This window comes from Pocillopora verrucosa, chromosome 13 (assembly GCF_036669915.1).
Source record: "Pocillopora verrucosa isolate sample1 chromosome 13, ASM3666991v2, whole genome shotgun sequence".
In the NCBI taxonomy this organism is placed as follows: Eukaryota; Metazoa; Cnidaria; class Anthozoa; order Scleractinia; family Pocilloporidae; genus Pocillopora; species Pocillopora verrucosa.
In genome coordinates this window covers 3899409-3921706 of record NC_089324.1, presented here as the reverse complement: position 1 = coordinate 3921706, position 22298 = coordinate 3899409, and the positions used below count along the sequence as shown (strand labels likewise).

The 22298-nt window shown below is 36.9% G+C and overlaps 3 protein-coding genes across 6 annotated transcripts; 2 read left to right on the top strand and 1 right to left on the bottom strand.

Moving 5' to 3' along the window:
- Positions 1–4086: 4086 nt before the first annotated feature.
- On the top strand, positions 4087–5653 carry LOC136277843 (tripartite motif-containing protein 2-like). The gene is made up of 2 exons (XM_066160584.1): positions 4087–5192; positions 5320–5653. Exons 1-2 carry the CDS (start codon positions 4087–4089, stop codon positions 5651–5653), a joined length of 1440 nt encoding a protein of 479 aa, XP_066016681.1.
- Positions 5654–6506: 853 nt separating this feature from the next.
- LOC131775154 (angio-associated migratory cell protein-like) lies at positions 6507–21962 on the top strand. 4 transcript variants are annotated; one of them, XM_066160271.1, is made up of 11 exons: positions 6507–6766; positions 15169–15288; positions 15592–15711; positions 16359–16498; positions 17101–17245; positions 17698–17781; positions 18844–18959; positions 19841–19926; positions 20424–20514; positions 20697–20851; positions 21818–21962. In XM_066160271.1, exons 1-11 carry the CDS (start codon positions 6700–6702, stop codon positions 21891–21893), a joined length of 1200 nt encoding a protein of 399 aa, XP_066016368.1. In that variant the 5' UTR covers positions 6507–6699; the 3' UTR covers positions 21894–21962. The 4 variants fall into 4 exon arrangements, with proteins under 4 accessions (XP_066016368.1, XP_066016367.1, XP_058947227.2 ...); XM_066160270.1 differs by lacking the exon at positions 6507–6766 and adding an exon at positions 13916–14121 and having other exon boundaries at positions 20697–20927; XM_059091244.2 differs by lacking the exon at positions 6507–6766 and adding an exon at positions 13940–14121.
- LOC131775155 (tubulin polyglutamylase complex subunit 1) lies at positions 6680–13882 on the bottom strand. Its single transcript, XM_059091245.2, has 10 exons — positions 13783–13882; positions 13564–13654; positions 13338–13468; positions 12265–12328; positions 11417–11532; positions 11099–11152; positions 10668–10749; positions 10161–10218; positions 9499–9582; positions 6680–8931 (listed from the first exon to the last, which is right to left on the bottom strand). The coding sequence occupies exons 1-10, from the start codon at positions 13868–13870 to the stop codon at positions 8914–8916; spliced, it is 786 nt and encodes a 261-aa protein (XP_058947228.2). The 5' UTR covers positions 13871–13882; the 3' UTR covers positions 6680–8913.
- Positions 21963–22298: the final 336 nt, after the last annotated feature.

Sequence of the window (22298 nt, the reverse complement as noted above, 5' to 3'; positions counted from 1 at the left end):
TAATATAATCAAACATTCCTTGTATACCCTGATGGCTTGCAACACGTCTGTCCATCTTTACTCTGTTTCTTCTCAGTTTGGAAAAAAAGAAGAAATTAGTGAAAACTTAAACACGGATTGTTTGTAGAAAATCTTTTCAAATTTCAATTTTTATCTTCCTCTCCCCGCCTTGTAATCTTTTTGCATTCACGCGCGGCGCACGTGATTTCACAATTAGCAAATCACGTCAAAGAACTCTAACCTTGACACTGGACAACTGACGTGGACATTTTTCGCGTAATTTTGTTGCTTGTCTTAACGGAGTTTAGTTAATTGTTTTTGAGCTTTCGTTCTCTTACCCTTTGTTATGACTTTTAAGAAGTTTCGGAGTTTTTATCTTAGCCAAATGTTGTGGTTCATCTGACAAGTTTAATACATATTTTCTACGGAGTTTGGACTATAGCCTCTCTTTTCGCAGATGGATTTTTATTACATCGTCCATCAAAGAGGAACACGCCTTTGCCGTCTGTTCTACTGGGGTGTTCGTTACACTGTCACGCGAATCACGCAGATCAGAAATCAACTGGGAAATTCAACTGCCTATCAGAATACAACAAGCTTCATTTGATCTGCTGATTCATATTTAGTTTACAGTAATTCAATTCAATTATGTAAGAAGGAGCAATGCTCTCAACAATTGCGATTTATTGGGCTCTCAAGGGAGCTCGTGTTACATCATACTGCTTACTGCTAATTCTAAACTGCCCAGCCCATATCTTAATAATAATCGCATTTCCTTGCAACAAGTTAGCGTTTCTAGAAATTTAATCAGTAAGTAGGTTTTCTTTGATCTTTTTCCTAACTATATATTAAAACTCACAGGTTTTGCATGAGTTCGGAGAATGGTCCATATTGGCTACCTCTGTGTAAAGGTCCTGCACTCTATGGAGTGTTTATTATAATTGTCCGTACATAATCGATATGCACTTCATTTGATGATCTTGGATTTTGATTGTGTAAATCCTTGTAAAAGACGCATTATTTGTCGATGTTTTTTTTCAAAGAGGGGGGTGACAGTTAGATTTCTATATGCTGCTAATGTTGTTATTCCTACGATAATTTTCTTTTGAAGCTTTCATAACGATACTATTGATGTTTGAATTTCTAAAACAGTCAGCATTGATGCAAATTACCTTTTGAAGTTAGAAACGTTCCTTATTCATTTTGATGAAGGTAAAGGGACTTGTATGAGATCTTTCGAAGGAGGTCAGCTTTTTCCTGGAAAAAAGAAGAAAAAAATCCATGGTGAAATGTTAAAATAGAAATTGGCGACAGGGATGGAGAAGCAACAAGCTATGGAAACGTAAGAACTTTATTCCATTCACTCGGTCAATATGACAAGGCCCGAGAATATTACTAGAAATAGAATTTGTAACTTTTGATAATTCGTGTGATCGCTCGGTGCACTACTTTTCAAGTTTAAATCGTTTGCCCGAATAAAGAGAATATGTAAACTCAAATAGATGACCGATGTTGTACATTCTTACGAAAATTCCCTTTCCCTCCCCTCCCTAAAAGAGGTATTATTTCTCACTTACAGAAAGCGAAATCCTCTCGATCGTGACATCACGTGATTGTTACGATATTTCCGTCTTATTTAGATGAACACCCTTAAGAGATAAACGAAGACAGCAATGTGTTGTCTATTTAGGGTACAACACTTTTCAACCCAGCCGTTCCTCTTATTTACCAACTTTGTCTTCGATGACTCAAATTACACTTACTGGAAAATGAACAGCTTATGAAGAGACAGACATCGAACACAAATAGCTTACCGTTTCAAGACAGAAGCTCCAATTCAGCAATGTAACAAATCTTGTAATTTTGAGTAAATCAAACGGTTCAGTGTATACGCAGACCGGATGTTACCTGCAACCAAAGTGAATTGTTTCATTTTTGCATGCTCACATCCGTCATCGGTAAAAAAGTTTGACGTACAAAACCGAAATATATTTTCATCAGATGGCGCCGCTTCAAAAGTAGGATAACAATTATCCGTCTCTCCTCGTCTTTCCTTCATTGGAAGAAACAAAATGAATTTCATTTAAGCTTCTGTAACGGAAAATCGGAATTAATATTTTTCACATAACGCTTGGAATTCTGCTCGAGGCTGGAGCGTTAGTAGATAGCCCTTCGGCTAACTCGGAGGATGTCGGAATTTAATCTTCAGAGAAAATAGCTTGAGAGAAATCTTTATATCCAGTGTCGGTTAAAATACCTGTTAATTCGTCGAATGTAGTCAATGTTTGGTGGGTCTAGGTGGGGAACGTTAAACCGACTTTGCTGCTTATTAATTTCTTTCAATTTCTATCGCACATATCAGAATTATCTTCCGCCAAGTCATTTATCATATCATTCATAACTGAACGAGGTTTGAAGCAGTTCTTAAAACCGATGCTCCAAGCCAAAATGTTTTTCTTAGTCTATGTCAAGGCAAATTAATGGAAGTGAATTAGTTGTTTTCGTAGACAGTACTTACCACAACCTGTAGCCTTGAGTGCCCTGCTAAGGAAATAATTTTAGCCATCTCTTTTCGTCGTTTGAGTTTTTGCAACATACGTCATACGTCAGTCATATCAGGCAGCCAATAAAATGTGGTTGTCTATTTCTGTTCGACTGTCGGTTCCGTATAGTCATTCTCTTCCTTAGGCCCGCTGAGCGGCCAAACGTAAGCGCCAGTACGAAAGGTCCTTTAAGTATTATCAATTACCTATTAATTTTGTCCGCTTGTCGTTGGCCGATTTACGTAGGATTTCTATTACACTAAGTGCAGGACAATCTTTTATTTGTGGAGCGTTATTCTAATGTATGCACCAACAACTGGAGAAGAAGCAAGGAGGTAAATGAATTTATTCGCTCTCATGTTAGTTGTCCTGCAGTAATTCGTTAAGGAGGGAAGCTTTCTCTTCTCTTCTCCCATAGACCGTCTCTCAGCCTCCAGGACCTTTTTATGTAAGCGGAGACAAGTCTGGAGCGAGCTGGAGGAAGCACGTTAGGGTGCCGAGCCTCAGATCGATGCTTTTGGACGATTCTTTCATATTTCTAATGGGATTGCTAGGTTTTCATGACAAGGGAATTTATAGGTATTCAATAGTTTTTCACGTAGATATTTGTGTTTTTAGCTCTTTGAACACTGGGAGTGACCAACATATAGTTTCTCCTTATAATAATAATACTGATGAGTCATTCATTAAGATAATGAGAACAAGGCAAATGATCACCATCTTAAGAACCTTTGATTGTTAAACAAATTCTCCTTGTCAGTACCAGAAGAATTGTACAGAGAAAAGTATGGAGAATATAGATACTGATGTTAGGGTGTAAAGAGGTTTTAAGTTTCAGATAATGCAAAATGATCAAATTCCTTCTGGCATTAATAACAAATCAGAAAGCACATCTCGCACACCAGTATTTTCAATGAGGGACCCTTTGTTTTGGCAAAAACCAGCTCTTTCTGTTTGAAAAGACTTGGATTGGAAAGGGTCCGGAGACTGAAGAAGTTGTTCTAACTAACAAGTTATGTGTGCAAGAAAGGAAGTAGAGATGATTGGAACACTTCTTGGCGTAAGGCCTTTGATAGGAGAGTCTGCTACAAAGCATTCTGTACTCCAATCGATGAAGTCAGTGAGCCTGATACACATTGCTGCCCATGGTGATGCCGAAAGAGGGGAGATTGCTCTTTGAAATGTGGAAATTGCGACTAGATAAGCTCGGAAAGTTGCTATTGTAATGATTACCAAGAGTGCGTAATTGGGCACAGCATCATGAAAAGCTACAAAGATCACCGTGTCCTGGCGCTCAATGATTTTCAAGACAAGGACTATGAGGATGTAATGAAACGACCTACCTTTTGTCCTAAGGAAGATCACAACAAAGAAGAGCTGAAGTACTTTTGCAAGACTTGCGAAATGCCAGTTTGTCAAATTTGTGTCACATTGGACCACGGTGGCCATATTATGAAATTAGTCAAGGACTGAAGAGGCAGAAATACAGAAGAGTGAGATGAAGTCGTTGGTTGAAAAGCAGAGATGCAATTTGCAAGCGAAGATGAAAACCGCCATTCGACTTGATCTTGATAAAGAGTTCGCCAAACTGATGCAGCAAGGCGGAGACGTGAAGAGAGATGTTCAAAGACTTGTTGACAATCTCGTGGCCGTTATTGAGGCGAAAAAGCAAAAGATACTATCACCCTTGAAGAAAGAAACGAGCAGATCGCTTGATCTTGTAACGGAAAGAAAAACCGAAATTCAACGGCAAATTGCGGCTATAGAATCTGCGCTGGAAAACGCTGATAAGCTTTTAACTCGTAGCAGTAACGCTGAAATCGTTCAACTAAAAAAATCACTAGACGCCATTTTTGAAGGAGTTGCTCAAACCGAGCCAATTGACCGTGACTCCAAAAGCCTTCCCGCTGGTTTCGTTTTCGAGGAAAATCCAAAACTATTGGAGAGTATCAAAACTGATGACATTGGAACTTTGCAAATCTTGCAACCCACTACGGCAAGTCATTTTATTTGCGAAGGCAAAGGAATTGAAGAAGGAATTATAAACCGTGAGGCACAATTTACTTTGACCTCAAGGAACGGTCGTGGTAAACAGTGTTACGATAAACGTGACCGTGTCACAGTGGAGATCGGAGATGAACGAGGACGAGAATGCGCGACGAAAGTAGGAATAAATGACTGTGATACTCCAAAATATCAAGGAAGGTGTCAAGTGAGTGTACAGGTAAACGGGGAACATATTCACCAGAGTCCTTTTCTGGTACTCGTAAAACCATTTCAACTCAAACCTGTTTTAACTTTCTGTGAGGAAGGTTCGTCTTTAGATATGCTTAACAATCCTTTTGGGCTGGCTGTAAATGCCAGGGATGAGATAGCTGTTTCTGATAATTTCAATCACACAATTAAAATCTTTAACAGTGATGGAAATTACTTAGGATCCTTTGGTCGTTGGAGTAGCGAAGCGGGAGAACTTGAATATCCTAGAGGAATAGTTTTTCATAATAATGGGAATATTTTTGTCGCGGACAATTTGAGTCGAATTCAGATTTTCAATGGGAGGGGTGAGTTCGTAAGAAGCTTTGGTGGCCGTGGGCATCTTGATAACCAACTCAATGATCCTTTGGGTTTATCTGTAGACAGTGACGGCCGGTAATGTGATCATTGCTGATAGAGGAAACAGCTTAATCAAAATCTTTTCTCCCGATGGAAAGTTCCTTATGAAAATAGGTGGGCAGGGCTTTTTTAAATCGCCTTTCCATTGTATTCTGTATGATAGATATTTCATAGTGTCAGACAACGATGAAGATTGTATCAAAGTTTTTGACAGGAATGGAAACTTTCAATACGCGTTTGGAAAGGAAGGTAGAGGGGACGGGGAATTTCGCGGTCCTTGTTTTATAGCAGTGAACAAATCAGGACACCTGATGATCTGTGATGGAAGTAATGACAGAGTACAAGTGTTTGAGCCCAATGGTAAGTTTATTGGCAAGTTTGGAACAAAGGGTAGCAGTTTAGGAGAGTTTAAATTTCCTACGTCCCTGGCAATTTTAAGTAACGACCGAATTGCTGTATGTGATCACGATAACCATCGTATTCAGATCTTTGAATGAAATAAACATCAACATTAGGTCAGGAGCTATAAGCATATAGTGAAAGAAAAATGTTTTCATGCCGGTTTAGCTCAGCGGTCTTTAGTCGGATACGCAGATCAATTTTTACCAGCTGCGCGCTAATTCTCCCTTAAAGGTAATCATGAAAAATAATCGGTGTCATGTAAAATGCACGAAAAAAATTTGACACGTTCATAAAAATCTTTAAATAGAAACATAAATAGGGAAAAGGAGAACTAGAAGGAAAACTTGGGGCTTTTTTGACTCAAAGCTTATTCAGTCAGGGGTATTTTTGTTGAATTCCCAAAAACATTATTACTCTTTTAAGCTTTTCTTGCTGGAACACAAGGACCGGAGGAATCTCTCTTGGCTGTATTCCTAACTTAACTCACACTACAATTGCAACTCGACTCGATCTTGTTGACTGACCGTTGATACACTTTAAGCGAACCATTCCAGGCGAACCTTACACGGCCTTCGTTTAGCAGATAGGTCTTTAACAGATGCAGAGTGAGACAAACGGTCAATCCGCAAGACTAAGTCAAGTGGCAGTTATAAGGTAGCTGTAACTGAAAATACTGTTAGATACAACCACCCTTCTCCCTTTCGCTTGAGAGGCTGTTTTAATCAACTTTGTGTGTACTAACATATACACGATCTCAACTTTGCCATAAAAAAACCCTGCAATTGAGATGTAGGGCCATTTTCGCCGCTTCCAGCATTGCCCTCTCAACGTACACGCTTACGCAGATGTTGACCGCCGAGTTTTTTCACTCTACATAGGAGACTTCCTTCATTTCTGTAGGTTACTCTTCCCAGTCCTCTTCCTAACATTGAAAACTCACACAGCGCGCGTTATGAAGAAGACTGGGAACAACTTAATTCCTTTGCAAGACATTTGTGGGGGGTAGCTTTGTTATATTATATTGGCTGTCTTATGATCAGCGTAGGAGAGAACAAAGTTTATAAGTTGGCTCGTGACGTTGGTCAATAGTCCTTAAAGAGTTGCGTCAAACTTATTCCAAAAATGTTTTGCATCTAATTAGATGAAGAGCATCAGCAGTCGAGCCTTTGATGCAGATAAGGAAACATTAGATTCTACGTTCGGTACATGTAAGTTTCTGTTTTCAATTATGATTTTTTGGTAGAAAAACTGGTAGTCAAGTATTACTGTTTTTAGGATTTTTATATGACCTATGAAGGCTATTGAAATCTGATAAGTGAGGCTTCTGATAGCACATTACACAGAACTTCTGCATAATCTTTGTCTAACTTCGACGCCACTGAATTGTATTTAATTTGATGTACTTGTTTCATATTGTTGCTTCTTGAGCAAAAAACGTTTAATCAAGCTCATTTGTACATATGGAGATTAAAAATTATAATTAAGGATGGTATCTAGTTGAGTCAGTAAGGTATCTAGTTAATTTATTCATACATCGTCCAGCAAAAAGGTAATTAGAATACTCAAACTTATCATGAAGAAGTTTTTACTCTGATCTAACACCAAATTCTTGTAACTAATTTGCAACAAAGTGTGTAGCAGCTAGAGAGGAGAGTTAACAATCAGATCTTGGGAGTTAAAGGGTTAACTTTAGATTGGTGTATTTTCTAGGATATCATGCAACAATGATGTAATTTATGGCTTAAAAGTTAATTTTAAGCTTGCTTTTAGAGCAGCACTTTTTATGTTTGGTTATTCAAGGTAGCAAATTGTAGTTTTTTTGAAATGGATGGGCAAGCAGCTGAGTTAGGAGGACTCACTTCTGAAAATGACAGTGCTCTTTCATAGGATGAGAATTACCAATTTGATGAAAACATGCAGGTTTTCAAATCTTAAATGATCACTGTTGAGACTTTCCTCAGGCTATTGAAGCTTTCTTAGAATTAAGGCTCCCCACCCCACCCTCACTGCACAATGAGGTCAATGAGTGAAATAAATTACTTTACATAAAAGAATTGATTGTTCTTAAATAAAAAGGAAAAGACTTGTGCAAAAGATTATGGTTGCAATAGATAACAGCAATGGTGAAGAGGGCAGCTTTTTACTCCTTACTAGTTTCAGTCATGGCCTGCACGACCTTCTTGTGCAGAGGGGGGAGGGGTGAGGACCAGTTTTTAGGTTTGTAGACCAACCGTGCTCTTGTAAGGATCTCTTATTGCCTGAATGGTTTGATCTCAAAAATTGGTGGTAGCCTGCCCCATAAAAAGTTAGTGGCCTGTGGCACCTAGACTCTTCCAGAGCACAGCCTTGATTGTACAGCCCTACAATGGAGTGTCTTTGCATAATTCTTGTTTAATCTAAGTATCTTTTAGCTTTTGAATAAAGTAGTTAAAATGATCAAATGTTGTTCATTCAGTGTCTAACAGTATTGCTTGATGATTAGTTTTGATTTATCAATGCAAAAAAGTCCTATCATTTCTTTCTCTCCCAATTTTAATTTCTTGTCTTCTCATTGTAACCTAAATAGAGTGCAGATCTTGCTTAAAGGATATGTGTGAGGAATGGGGAGGACTTGCCTCTGAAAGTGACAGCCGTCGTATTGAAATTTATCCAATCCCCCACCCGTCCCCACTGCTCACACCCTAACATCACTATGGAAGTTCTCCGTACCCTTTTTTACACATTTCCTATCGGGGGTAGAGACAAGAATAATTCTTTTAACAATCAAAGTGTTGTAGGTTGAATATCATTTCCTTTCTTCTCATAATCTCAATTAATGATTCAACAGTATCATCGTAAGGAGAAATTAGATGCTGGTCACTCTTTAGAATTACTCTGGGTACAATGGAAAGTTAGAAGTGGGTTTTACGTGTAACTAAACAAACATTTTAAAATGTCAATCTATCATCTTGACAGTTTGTACCGTTGTATAATAACAATCAAAGGCAGAGAATTCTTTCCTTTACTTTCCAAGAGAGTCTTGTTTCCTGTTTGAGACTATCAAAACCCTAATGTGACAAATCAGGATGTTGGAAAAACACACATTGACTGTGAAATGATGATACTGCGATAGGGGTGGCAAATATTTTCTTGAATGAACAGTTTATTAGCAAGTAGCATTAGTGCGATGACCATGGTGTGTTGAGGATCTGTCACTTAGCAAACTCTTTGATAAACATCGTGAGCTTAGGTTTAGCCTGTGGCAATAATCTTATCACCTGGAAGTTCATCCTGCTGATGTAGAGTGGTTGTCCTGTGCCACTGTGCCTGATTAAGGGTGTATCTTTTGATGAAATTCCCTACAGTGTCACAAGCATCATCTTAAGTCTGGTATCTGATGAAAAAAACAAATGATGCACACATAAAGTAAGTTTACTCACAAAACTAATAAAAGGCTACACAAATAAAACTCCTGGTGATTTAAACGATACCTGACTTGAAGGTTTGAAACATTGGACGAGTCTTGAGGTTTCTTCATGCAAGGGTTGTATGAAAAAAGTAATCTTTTTCATAGTGTTAGCTTAGCCATCTATAAAAGCAGAGATGTTTTCTGTCTCTTCACAAGCATGGAACATAGAATAATGTCTCATTCCAGTGACTTGACTTTTTAGAGTGCTTTTCAACTGAATGCTGAAAAACCAAGACCAAAGTATTCACAGCAACCAATCAGAAGAAAGGAAAATACCCTGAACAGCCAATGAGAAATCAAAGTGAAAAGAAGCAAACCAACTAAGGCACAGGAAAACACAGGCAACCAAGTCATGATTGGTATGAGTTTTGCATCATCTTGCTTGAGAGGATGGCGTGAGTTTTCTGGACCAACCACAGGGCAAAGTTAAGTAAAATCACAGAAATCCTGGATTTTTTGCGATTGATGGATATGCTTTAAAACTGGTCAAACCTGTTCAAGCAGGATTTCTGCTGCGCTTACAATGAATTCATCAGCGCCCATTAACTGACTGGTTGCTCCACTCTTCAGTAATGCCTGATAAAATGCAAAAAGTGATACTGGTCAAACACTGGCTTTAACTCCCAAGATCTGATTGTTAATTCTCCCCTCTAGCTGCTACACATTTCCATATAAATTAGTTAAGAACTTGATGCTAGATCAAGATAGCAGCCCCTACCTGATAAGTTTGAATATTCTCATCACCTGTTTGCTGAATAATGTATGGATAATATAGGGAGAAGTTTGATGTTATTCACTACTGGAAGTTAAAGGGTTAAGAATTTTCAAGTGTCCATTTTCATCTCAAACAAAAAAAACCATCTTTTTTTCTTTAAAAATTAGTGTTATGTGATTATTCATTATGCTCAAACAAAACTAACCAAAATGGCCAAATTAAAAAAAAAAAGAAATTGAATGACAGCATTATAAACTAATGGGAGTTCAAAAGAAAAATAACCAAACTGCCTAAATGCAGGAAAAGCAATTGACTAAGTTTGGTTTTACTTTTGCATCTGATTGGCTGAAAGGATGGAGCAAATTTTCTAGACCAATCACAGGGCAAAATGCAACTTGGATTACTTTAACAATACTCAAATGAAAATTTGCCAACTAACCTCAGCCATTACTTTATTGAGTCGTTGAGAACTCAACATGGAGCCAGTGTGAATGATACTGCAAGTTAAGATGAACTCATTAACATGTATCAAGCTTGATATATGAAAGAAGAACCCTCTTGATAAAAAAAAAAAGATACATGAAAGGGTACAGCTTGTAGCATCCATGCACGCATCTTTATGATAACACACCCCACCTCCCACTTCCCCCACCCTCTGGTGGGTGGGTGGGGAATTGTTTAACCACAAAGTGGTCACACAGGGTAAGGGTGGTGCATGCATAGTCTAGGGTTTGATATGAAAATACGTCAGAGCTGATCACAGTGTTCTAGAATGCTCCAAATCTAGAATGAGCAGCACCCGGGCTATCCTCCTGTCACCCTCTTTCAATCAAAGAAGACTAATATTGGAAATTTTTCATAATCATCCATGCTGCTTTTATGTAGAAGTATATTGGTGTCCACCATAGTGCATTTTAGATGTAAAAAAAGTTTTTGTTTTACTGACCTGATGGGATCAGCTGTTGTCTTGACAACTGCCTGTCGTAGTTCATTTAAAATTGCTTCACAGAGATTTTTATCAGCTTTGCCTACAAAACAATTATAAAAATTTTCAGCTCTACAGTTCACCTGCCTGTGGGACAAGGTTCTGATGATGGTTCTGATGATGTAAAAAGAAATTTGTTAGTCACTCTTGGCCCTTTAACACCTATGATTTGATTGTCAATTCTCCCCTCCAGCTGCTACATATTTCCCTTTAAATCATTTACAAGAATTTGGCGTTAGATCAAGATGACAACTTCTATTGGATAAGTTTGGGTATTCTCATTATCTTTTTGCTGGATAATGATGGATATTATAGGGAGAGGTTAGTTGTTAATTATTTCTGGGAGGTAAAGGGTTAAGAGAAAAAAGTAACCAGAAGTGAATCATGTGCACCTCTTCCTGTTAAGTCCAACTCACTGTACAGTGATTCCGCTTGTTTCAAAAAGTCTACAGAGAAATCAATTGTGAGCAAAACATTATTAGAACTGGACATCTACTCAGAACAAAAGACGTACAGTATAGAAGTGGCATTCAGTCAATTTGAGAAGAAAGAAATCCTAGAGACATGATTAACTTGCACAGAAACTAGTTCAGATCTAGGAACTGTAGCACAAAGCTTTCAAGATAAAAGTACCCAAAACAAAAGACATCTTTCATTACAGTTTGTCATTGGTAGTAATCAAGCATCCACAGGTGAATTACTGCTCTTACCTTGATATATAAATGTGGATAAAACTCCAAGTTTAAAAACTGGAAAGCGAATCACCTCATGGCTAAAGCACATGATTCGCTTTTGGAGAGGTTCAGATTCTGCCCCGGTCAAGTCTCTGGAACAGAGTACTGACTCAGTATAAAGTAATTTACAAGTTACTCCTAAAATATTTTCTGCCAGTCAAGTTAGTTGATATAATTTTGTTTGCTGTTTAAGAGTAAAAGGATGTTCTAGGAATTCTGTCATCCTCTGGCCATCAGCGTGTTTTCTTTTGAGATTTAGTGTTCTCTTCTCACAATACTCAAACGTTATTTTTAAAATTTTCTTATTTTCCCTGAGACTAATATCAAAGGTTGACAAGCCTGAGCTTCCATGAAATGAAAGTTTTGACTGAAGCAGATGTGAAACTGAGTATGCTCTTTTTGAATGTGGTGTTCTTTTTACAAACAATAGAAAACTAAAGCAGAGACATTTTTTTAGATGTGGACAGCAACTGAAAGAAGAATAAAACTCCTGGAGCCCTTAGACACCAATGTGTCAGCTGCAAGGTTGTTATTGAACATTTTAAACCAAACTGTGCTGCCCAGAAAGGTGTAATGAGCAGCAAGAATTAGAACTTTTAACTTCTGGCTGCCATCTCAAAAACCTTTGTACTTAAGCTCCCTTTAGCTAATTAAAGAGCCTATGAGACCCCTATGTAATGGCTGAAACTTACCAGTTCTACAAAAATAAGAAATTTTAAATATCAATGATAGTGAATTAATAGTTAGGATGATGGACAACTGGCATTCTGATAAATATTTAAAACCAGTTAACACTGATTTAAGTAATAACTTGATCTCCTTACTTGCATAACAGAGTCAATAAATCATTGTATGTTTTTCCAGTAAGTCCTCGTAGACCATTACTATCTAACAGAAACAAGAAACGATTTTTTAACTAGTCTATTTTAACTTAAAATCTGACTAAGTCTGTCCCATGATGCACAGGTTAACACTTTACACCCTGACATCAGTATCTAGATTCTCCAAACTCTTCTCTATACATTTCCTTTGGTTTTTAGAAGGAGAATTTGTTTAACAATTGAAGTTTATTAGGTTGGCAATCATTCCCTATATTCCCATGATCTTGACCCTCTAAGACCCACTTGTGACCGAGACAGAATTTCTCCTTACACTATATGTACAATATCAAGCGGACAAGTAATGAGAAATGAGAAAAATATTCAATTCACATTTAATTCCAAATTCTCCAAACTAAGTAAGAAGAATTACTAATGAGATCTTGGGAGTTAAAGGGTTAATGAATGATTCAGCAGTATTATTGTAAGGTGAAATTAGATGTTTGCCAGTCTCTCAGGGTTTAACCCTTTAACTCCTAAGATCTGATTGTTAATTCTCCCATCCAGCTGTTACACATTTCCATGTAACTTAGTTACAAGAATTTTGTGTTATATCATGATAACAACCTCTTCCTGATTAGTTTGAGTATTCTCATAATCTCTTTGTTGGATAATGTATGGATATTGTAGGGAGAAGTTACATGTATATCACTTCTGGGGGTTAAAGGGTTTAGAGCTTTTACAACTGTTCAAGTCATGTACTTGTAAAACATATAAATAAAGGGGATAAGTTTCAAAAGAAATTGTGGTGCTGCATTGGTGGGAAAGTATAACAGGGTAATTAAGTATTATCAACTGTGTTGATAATACTTAAAGGGTTAGGGTTAGTCCTTCATCAGAGTGATTGGAGGAACTGTGGATTGTGTTTGTGTTTATATGCCGAAAATGGGGCTTCACTGTTGGTGAGAATATGGTGATGACCAATAGTGTAGCTTCATTTTCTGCATATCAACACACACACACAACCCAACGTCTGCTTTTAAACTCTTTACGGTGGCCAATTTACACTATCAACTCACTTTTCTGTTGTTTCAAGATGTTATAGGCTGCTGCCAGGTTGATTTGGAAAGATGGTCTTGAATGATGTGCTAGCAGCAGTTTTTGATGGGCCTTCACAAGTGCCGTGGTTATGATCGCGCGGCTGTCAAAACTTAAGTCAATCATTCAAAAATGTTGTTAATGGACACATGAAATTTTCAATTTTTGTAGACTCGTAAATCACTGCTGGCGGATCGAGATACTCACAACTCAGCCATAAAAGCGATTGGATCCTCAGGCCTGTTTTCAATGATAAGAGTTATTGCATCTTTGATGTCACTTGTAATACCAGTGCGCGCTGCAAAATAATTTGTTGATAAATGTTGATTAAAATCATTGTTTCTAAGGTTAGCTTAAAATTCTTTTAATCTTGCTTCAGCTTCGAAAAAAAAAATGACCCTACTTTCATCACTTAAAATTACTCACAGAGAAAGTCAAGAGGACTCTCCGTTCTCTCTGGTTTAGAATCTCGATCATCAAACAAATTTGTTTTGGAAGGCTTTTTATCCGCCATTTTAGTTTTTCTGTAAAGTCGAGAAAGACTGGAATTGAAGTTACGCTTCAGTTCAGTGTACGTGAATAGAAAAATAAGTGTTCTATCTGGGGGAAAAAACAGGGTAGCACACGAGTATTTGTGGCGAAGTAAGAATATTTCAGAGATGGACGCAGAAAATAATCTAGAGAGTCCAGAGCAAGAGATCGAGCTCTTGGAAGATGATTTTGTAGAAGTGGTAGATTTAGATGGTGACGATGAAGCAGAGGAAGGTACTACTGTTATATCGATGAAGACTTCACAGTCTCTTGAAAATCTCCACACGTGTTTTGCTAGCATGTCAGTATAGATTCCCGATTTGTAATAACCAACTCTAGCATCATAAATAGAAAGTTGTGAACTCAAAAGACAACCCTATATATTACAAGCGAAAGTTAAAAACTCTCAAGACCCCTGCTTATTTGCTCGTAAGTGCCAAGATAAGAACGTCAGGTATTGCATCGAAGTGACGTCCGTAAGCTGATAAGTTTGTATTTTCTCATTACCTTGTTTCTCTACTGGACGATCTCTTTAATTTTGGGGAGAAATCATTTGTTAATCACTTCTGGCTCTGGCACTGGAAGGGTTTAAGTACCTTAAGGTGGTTTTCTTGTTCAATTAGATACCCCTCCTGTTTTTCCAACCCCCCCCCGCCCCCTCCCTCCCTCAGCAGTGGTTTATGCAGATTATGTTTGCTGCCTTGTCGTTTTAGTATAGAAATTTCAACTGAGTGTCATAGATAATCTTGAATCTCCAATCATTTTTGTTGTTGTTTCCACCAGCTTCTTAATCAACCACATGCAAAACTAAAACTAACTGTGATGTGATCAAGTATTTTTTCACCCCTCAGGTGATTCACCTATGTTTACACTTACTCCTGGTTAGTTCCTTGTGATATTTTTCTTCATTCTGGTGGGCTGTTGTGATTAGTTTGACGTTTGGCCTTATTCAGCCAAAATGTGTGCTGATCAATTCCCTGCCCACAGTATAACTCAGAGTATAACATCTCAAAACAACCGATGTTTTAGTCAACTGGCTTCAAATACCTCTCTAATCCTTTACACCCTAACATCAGCATGCAAACTTTCTATACTATGCTTGATAAATTTCCTGAGGTGCTGTCACATGGAGAATTTGTTTAACAATCAAGAGCTTCTTTAGTTGGTGATCATTTCCTTTATTCTCATAACCTAAATGTGTGATTTGGGGATGATATTGTAAGGAGAAACTAGGTGTTAATCAATCTCAGGGGTTAAAGGGTTAACAAATTATACTTCCAGATGGACTTGCAGTTGGAATGGAGGATGTTGGTTTCACAGATGACATGAATGATCAAGATGGTGAAAGTGTTGGCATGGCTGAAAAAGATGATGCAGACTTGAGCTTCCAAAAGCATACTGGTGATTATTACAGTTATAATGTTAAGCAAATTTTATCAGCCATTATATCTTGCCATCAGGAAAACATAAGGGCTGCAATCATGTCTTTACATCACCAAAAGTTGCTTTAATTGTTGTTGTTTTTTTTGCCAAAGGAGTTTTGAACTGATTTTTACAAATGCCTTGGGATGAACTAGCATTCCATCCAAAGGGGAGTAGTGATACTCCTGGTAGCTTAATTTATGTTAAGGAAACTGGGATAAAATCCAGCAGGGTGGGCCAATCGACTCCAGTACAGACTTAAGTTTACTTTTTCTTCATCAGCTTCTGTCTTCTCTGTGGCAATTGAACCAGTGAATAGTTCAGTGGCAGTTTCTGGTGGAGAAGATGACAAGGCTTACATTTGGCAAATAAAAGATGGACAGACACTTTTGGAGTGCCATGGTAAATAGAAACTCGTGATTCAGTGGAACTGAACATAATGGATTAATTGTTAATTTTTTCATTAAATGTAATTATGATGTTATTAGGCACCTTCAGACTTTCTTTCACAAAGTTACAACATTTTCATACTTCCAAACTAAGGTAAATCTCAATTTGTAATTTAATGATACACTAGCTAACCCTTATGCATTTGTTATAAATTTTTTGCCTTACTTTTAACTATAATTATGAATCTAACACCATATTTTTTGTCATAAAGCTATTCTTAGACTATAATTTTAAACTTAGTCTCATTACTTTATCTGTCTTTTTTTGGGAAAGGTTTTGGCATGCTCCTCTATAAATTACTAACTCAGTATGTACCTCTAACACTTGTCTAAAGTTAAGTTTACCCACAGCAACCTTTAGAAATGAAGTTAGTTTTGTATCCTATATTCTGGACTAAACCTTAAAAAGACCAAACATACCTGTGGCTTCATTCACATTGCTTGGTTGAGCAAAGACATAATTTCTTGTTAATGATTTCATGTTGTTAGAGTGCTTAACAGTGATTTAAAGACAGTTTTATTGCCCTAATTAATTGGATTTTTAAATTTACTTAGTGTATAGCATTATGATATCTTTTTTCTTAATTTTATTTTCACAAGGTCATAAAGATTCTGTGACATGCACAGCTTTCAGTCACGATGGGAAATTTGTTGCCACTGGTGATATGAGTGGCTTCATTATTGTCTGGGATGTTGCTACAAAAAAGGAAGTTTGGAGCTTTGAGGCAACAGACCTAGAGGTGAGAGGTATATGATGTTATAATTGACTAAACTTTTTAGAACAAGCTACCATTAATGCTACTTATTTTTTAAATAAAAAAAAGTGATTGGAAAAATTGCTTTTAATAGTAACTAAACTAAAATGTTGAAGTGTCGATGTCAGGTTGTCAAAAATTTGTTTGTTGTTGAAGTTCATTTTTACCTATGGCCACCTTGTGAAAAACTGTCCAAACTTTTCTTAACAGTGCAAACTCCCAATAACTTATGAATCAGGGCAAGCTGGCATTTTTGTAAACATCCAGTCAGTCAGTCTGTCTGTCTGTCTTTTTGTTTGTTTATCTGTCTGTCTGTCCCCTGTCCATCTGTCTGTTAGCCAGTCAGTTAGTCAGCCAGGCTGTCTGTCTCTGTCTGTTTGTACTTCTGTCAGTTTCCTTTCAATCCATGCGTCAGTCTGTCTGTCTGTTCATCTGTCCATCCTTCTATATATCCACTCACCTACCCATCTGCCCATCCTTCCTTGCATTGATCAACTGATTCATCCACATTTTTTGTGTCATTTCAACCACTGTGAGAATTCCTTTGAAGTTGTTTTTCCAATAATTGTCTTGATGTAAATTTTCAGTGGCTAGAATGGCACAATGAGGCAAATGTGCTCCTAGCCGGGACAGCAGATGGTAATGTGTGGATGTGGAAAATTCCAAGCTCAGATTGCAAGACATTCCAAGGTCATGGATGCCGATCAACATGTGGGATGTTCATGAAAGATGGTAAAGAAAATTAACCAGAGCAATTCCAGTTTAGCATTGGTCAGCAGTAATCTGGGATTGCTTTGATTTTCCTTTGAATTGCCTTTTTGTTTACCGATTAGATTCAGAACTTAAAACAAGATTTACTTTTTCACTCATCTCTCCACACCTTGAGCAGTTTGTTCTTTTAATTAGCTCTTTTTCTGTTGAAATGTGCTGTGTTTGACTTGTCTGGTGGCCAATAACTAAGCTCTTTTTTTGTCAACCTTTGGACCTCAAGAACAATTTAACTTTCTCCTGATGAAACACTATAGATTAAACCATTCACAAGGTATTGCAAAAGAACAGAATTGTGATTTCCAAGAATCAAAAATTCTGCTCTAGTGTTCAAACTTTTTGAGATAATCATTATTTGGCTTTTTCAACGATGAAATAATTGTAATGCTTCAAGTTTTGTTGGAAATTTGTAATAGGTAAGAGAGCAAGTGTTGGATATGAGGATGGAACTTTGAAACTCTGGGACTTACGACAAGGAATGCATACTTTTCATTTATCAGGTAAAAATCCGAGGTACTTGTTTCAGGGACATTTTTCATTGATGCACAGGTTGATTGAGAAGGTCCTAGCTTAGAGAGACACAGATAAAAACTTCTATGTGCTTATTGCTGTCTACTTTACCCTAACTTAATACCTTAACTTCAGGACGCATATTTTCCATACATATTCTCTCTACATTTCCTAATTGGTATTACAATCAAAAGCTTCTTTAGTCAGTGATCATTCCCTTCATTCTCACGACCATGATGTTTAATTCAGGGGTGAGAGGGTGAGGAGAAACTAGTTTCTAGTCACTCTTAAGGGGCAATTGGCCAAACCCTGTCACTGTATGGAATGACCAAGAAGGAATTTTTCCACACAATGTCATTATATTTTCAAGCACAAAGGTGATGAGGAGAAAGAAAAGCATCAATTATAGGGGATAGTGTTTGATCCAAAACCAAATTCTCAGACCTAAAATTATCATAAATGTATGGCAGAAAGTGAGGAGAATTGATATTTAGATCTCAGGAGTGAAATGTTTATAATAGAGATTGGTGGCCTGGATCATATGTTGGAAAAGGCTTTACTTGTGGACACAAGAGTTATTTTTATGGAATTTAAGACTAATCAAGTATTGTGATATGAAACATTGATTGACAATATTTTGCTTCAGATCTATTGTGAGTTTTAGATTGTAAATTTGGTGCAATTGATGTATAGTATGTTTATTGTAATTCATTTAACCATTTGAAATTGTAGATTTATTAAAGTAAGGTCAATATGGATGGGATAAATAGAAATATTTTGCAGTCATACAGAAAAGTATAGATTGTGATTTGCAATAGTCTAAGTTAAATGTTTCACTCTGACAAAGGGCTAACACTCAAAATGTCAGCTTTTAAACTCTTTGCAGTGGCCAATTTACTTATTAACTCAGTTGTTAATACTAAATTACCCTGTTATACTCTCCCACCGACGCAGCACCACAGTTACTTACCCCCTTTATTCTTAAGTTAAAGCCTTTTTAATTTGAGTAATAAGTTTAGCAGGCAAACAACTTGTTCAGTTTCTTGTTATAGATGGCACAGCTCACCAGGGCTCTGTAACATGTATAGATGGACATAGAGATAATGTTCTTGTGGCAACAGGATCAGAAGACTCCACTGTCAAAATAGTCAACACAAACAGTGGGAAGGTAAAAAAGTCTTGAGTGTTTCTTCTTTTTCTGTATATTACATAAGACATAGTTAAAAGGCTCAAGGGTTTAACACAGTTTCTTGCTCCTTGTTTTAACCCTTTACCTCCCATAAGTGACTAAAAGAGAAGTTCTCCTTACAATATCAATACAATATTAAGCATAGGAGTGATGAGAATAAAGTAAAATGTAAATTAAGGGACTATTAGTAGATCCAATACCAAATTCTCCAAATGGACATCATAAGAATTGTATGGCAGACAGTAAGGAGAATTACTAAATGAGATCTTGGGAGTTAAAGGGTTTACATAGCTGTTGATGAGTAATCCTTCAAATGGTTTTAAATATTTTTAGGATTGCTTAAAAATACCCTGGAAGAAATTTTGTACAATGGCCATTTCCTAGTTATGAATGGAATTGAATGCATAAATTACAAGTAATTGGTAAAGATGTGTGGATTGATTCCATTCAACATTTTCTTGAAGGTTTATGCAAGGTTTGTATAATACCTGTGGTATTTGAACTGAATAGTGTCCAGTTTTGCATGTAATCTAGTGAAACAACATGGTATCTATACTAACCTGGCTCTCTTAAAATTGTAATTTGCCTTCCTCTTTTATATTCATTACATACATACTGCATGTCATGTATACTCATTGACAGCCCTGGAAGCACCATGAGAGGTTAAGATCTTGTTAAGAACACAGCTTTTTGACTTTGGCTACAGACTTTTCAGTAAGATACCAGTAAGCCAGCCTTTAATTGCTTATAGGTGACTGTATACCTTGCTGCTAAGAGTAGCCTGTAAAATGGGGCTGTTTTTGTTTGCCTTGTTGTTTTCTTTGATCTAATTATTTCGTCAATCTTTTTTTTTTCCTCAGGTACTGAGTACTTTGGCTGCAGGTTTTCAATCCGAGAATGACAGTGACCCACCTCCATCTATTGAAGCTGTTGGATTCTCTCCTCAGTAAGAATTTGAATTATCAAAAGTATGAATTCATTTCTTGGAAGTACTGATTCGAGATTTGACAGAAGCAACGTATAACCACTTGAACCTCAAAATATGTTATTGAGGGATTGGATTGACTGTTGCTGTCACTGTGGTGATTGAGGCAGTCTTTGTCAAAGTTGTCATCATCATTTCTATTATTACCTTTCTTTAAGGCAATTCAAAATTTATTTATAACTTGATAGAGAGTAGCTGAGTAGAGTGGGGGGGGGGGGGTCTTAATCCCATTTCTCACACAAATTTACAAAAACCAATGCGTCACATTATACTTCGTCTCACAGTATTTCATGTTACGAATTTAAAAGGGACAGTTTCTTTAAAATTCACTTGACATTAATTTTGGTCTTAATCATGTGCATGTATAACTCTTTGCCACCTCCATGCCAGAGAAGGCATTGATTATCGCAAGTTGTTTTTCAGTGCTTTATTTTGTGTTTATCATGACTTGTCCACAGGCAACCCATGCTAGCAACAGCATCATTAAGTGGGATCCTTGGGGTGTGGGATTTGTCATCATACAGGCTTCGTCAGGAGTGTAAACATCCGGTGAGTTCAAAGAATTTTTATCCTTTTACTCCAAAACTCCAATCAGTAATTCTCCCTACTGACAGCCATACATTTCATTGTAATTGAGACAGGAGAATTTGGTATTTTCTCGAGATATAACCCTAAAGTGGGTGAGCTTGTCTTGATTTTTAAAACATATTAAGCTTTATTTGCACCTTTAGGGAGGGATAGTGCGATTGAAGTGGGATGCTGCAACACCTCTAATATATACTGGATGTCTGGATGGTGTGGTGCGTCTATGGGACAGTCGATCAGGAAATTGTGAACGAGAGTGGTATGGTCACAATGGGGAAATACTGGATCTTGCTGTGGCCAAGTACTACGATCTCTTTGTTTTACACATCATGTTTCCGTAGACCCTTCCTTAACATCTATGTCACATAGTCAATAATGTAAGATTATTTTGACAGATTTGCAAACTTTGCTCTTGGGTTATAACTTATATGGACGTAGTTGAAATCAGTTCACCCCAAAAAGTTACATCTTTATACCCTAACAACAGTGTGCATTTTCGCCGTACTGTTTTCTGTACACTTCCCAAGGTGCTGACATGGAGAATTTGTTTAACAATCAAATCAGAACATCTTTAATTGGTGATCATTTCCTTTATTCTTGGTTAGAACGTCTGACTGCTATAGAACAGAAAATTGACTTTTCGCTGAAATCCAAAGTTTTTTTCCTTTTTCCTGGTCAATTAATACTGCAGCTCTTTAGAATAGAAAATTTCTTAACTCTTTAACTCCCAGAATTTTATTAGTAATTCTCCTCATTTTCTGCCATTATTTTCTTGTAATGCTAGTGTGGAGAATTTGGTATTTGACCAACTAATGATACCCTAATTCATGTTTTTCTCCATTTGCATCACTTGTCTGCTTGGTATTGAATTGATACTCTTTGGATAAATACCATTTTGGTACTCTTAACCCTTTAACTCCCATGAGTGATCAAGACAGAATTTCTCCTTACAATATCAATACAATATCAACCAGATAACTGATGAGAATAAAGAATATCAATTTAGGGATAATTGGTTGATCCAATACTAAATTCTCTGAACTAACATTATAAGAATTCTATCGTTGACAGTGAGGAGAATTAGAAATTTGATCTGGGAGTTAAAGAGATAAGTGGTAAAAAACACTCACTAACCCCTAACACTTTTCATGTTGAAAAATTATGAATGAAGTGCTTGATTGAGTTCATAAGGATTGAAATGTTGGACGTGTAAGTCTGTGATGCTTTCAAAAATTGATGACATATAATTTAACTCTCTATTTTGCAGAGATGGGAGCTTTTTATTAACAGGATCAGGGGATAGTACAGCAAGAGTGTTCACAGTACAAACACCTGGAAGATGACAAAAGTTAGCTTCATCCCAGAGGAGTTGTAAAATTAAATTGTCACCAATAAAAACATATTAATTATCACCTCTTTGTCCTAAGGTTTGTTACTGCAAGGTAAAAATCACAAACTAATACCAAAAAGACACCCTCAATTGGTTGGTAAAGACTAAAAACTACTGAAGAGATAGAAATTAAAGATTTTGACACAAGGATTTAAATATAAGGTATAAGTTTTTAACTTGATCTAACACCAAATTCTCTTTACTAATTTACAAGAAAATGTGTAACAGCTAAAGGGGAGAATTAACAATCTGATCTTGAGAGTTATAAGGTTAAGTCTCTTTATTCTGCTGTAATGGACAGAGTGAAGTGATGACTTTGACTTGGAAAGGCCCATGAAGAGGGCTTTTGCTGGTATCA

What these genes read in the sequence shown, in the direction of transcription:
- LOC131775155 (XM_059091245.2), bottom strand. Translation starts at nt 13,870, where the DNA reads ATGGCGGATAAAAAGCCTTCCAAAACAAATTTGTTTGATGATCGAGAT. An exon ending in TTATTGACTCTGTTATGCAA is followed by an intron (nt 11,533 to 12,264) that starts GTAAGGAGATCA and finishes ACTCTGTTCCAG; the next exon opens with AGACTTGACCGGGGCAGAAT. An exon ending in GTTGGACTTAACAGGAAGAG is followed by an intron (nt 10,750 to 11,098) that starts GTGCACATGATT and finishes ATTGTTTTGTAG; the next exon opens with GCAAAGCTGATAAAAATCTC.
- LOC131775154 (XM_059091244.2), top strand. Translation starts at nt 14,016, where the DNA reads ATGGACGCAGAAAATAATCTAGAGAGTCCAGAGCAAGAGATCGAGCTC. An exon ending in GAGCTTCCAAAAGCATACTG is followed by an intron (nt 15,289 to 15,591) that starts GTGATTATTACA and finishes TTTCTTCATCAG; the next exon opens with CTTCTGTCTTCTCTGTGGCA. An exon ending in TGGGATGTTCATGAAAGATG is followed by an intron (nt 17,246 to 17,697) that starts GTAAAGAAAATT and finishes AATTTGTAATAG; the next exon opens with GTAAGAGAGCAAGTGTTGGA.
- LOC136277843 (XM_066160584.1), top strand. Translation starts at nt 4,087, where the DNA reads ATGAAAACCGCCATTCGACTTGATCTTGATAAAGAGTTCGCCAAACTG. An exon ending in TCTGTAGACAGTGACGGCCG is followed by an intron (nt 5,193 to 5,319) that starts GTAATGTGATCA and finishes TCTGTATGATAG; the next exon opens with ATATTTCATAGTGTCAGACA.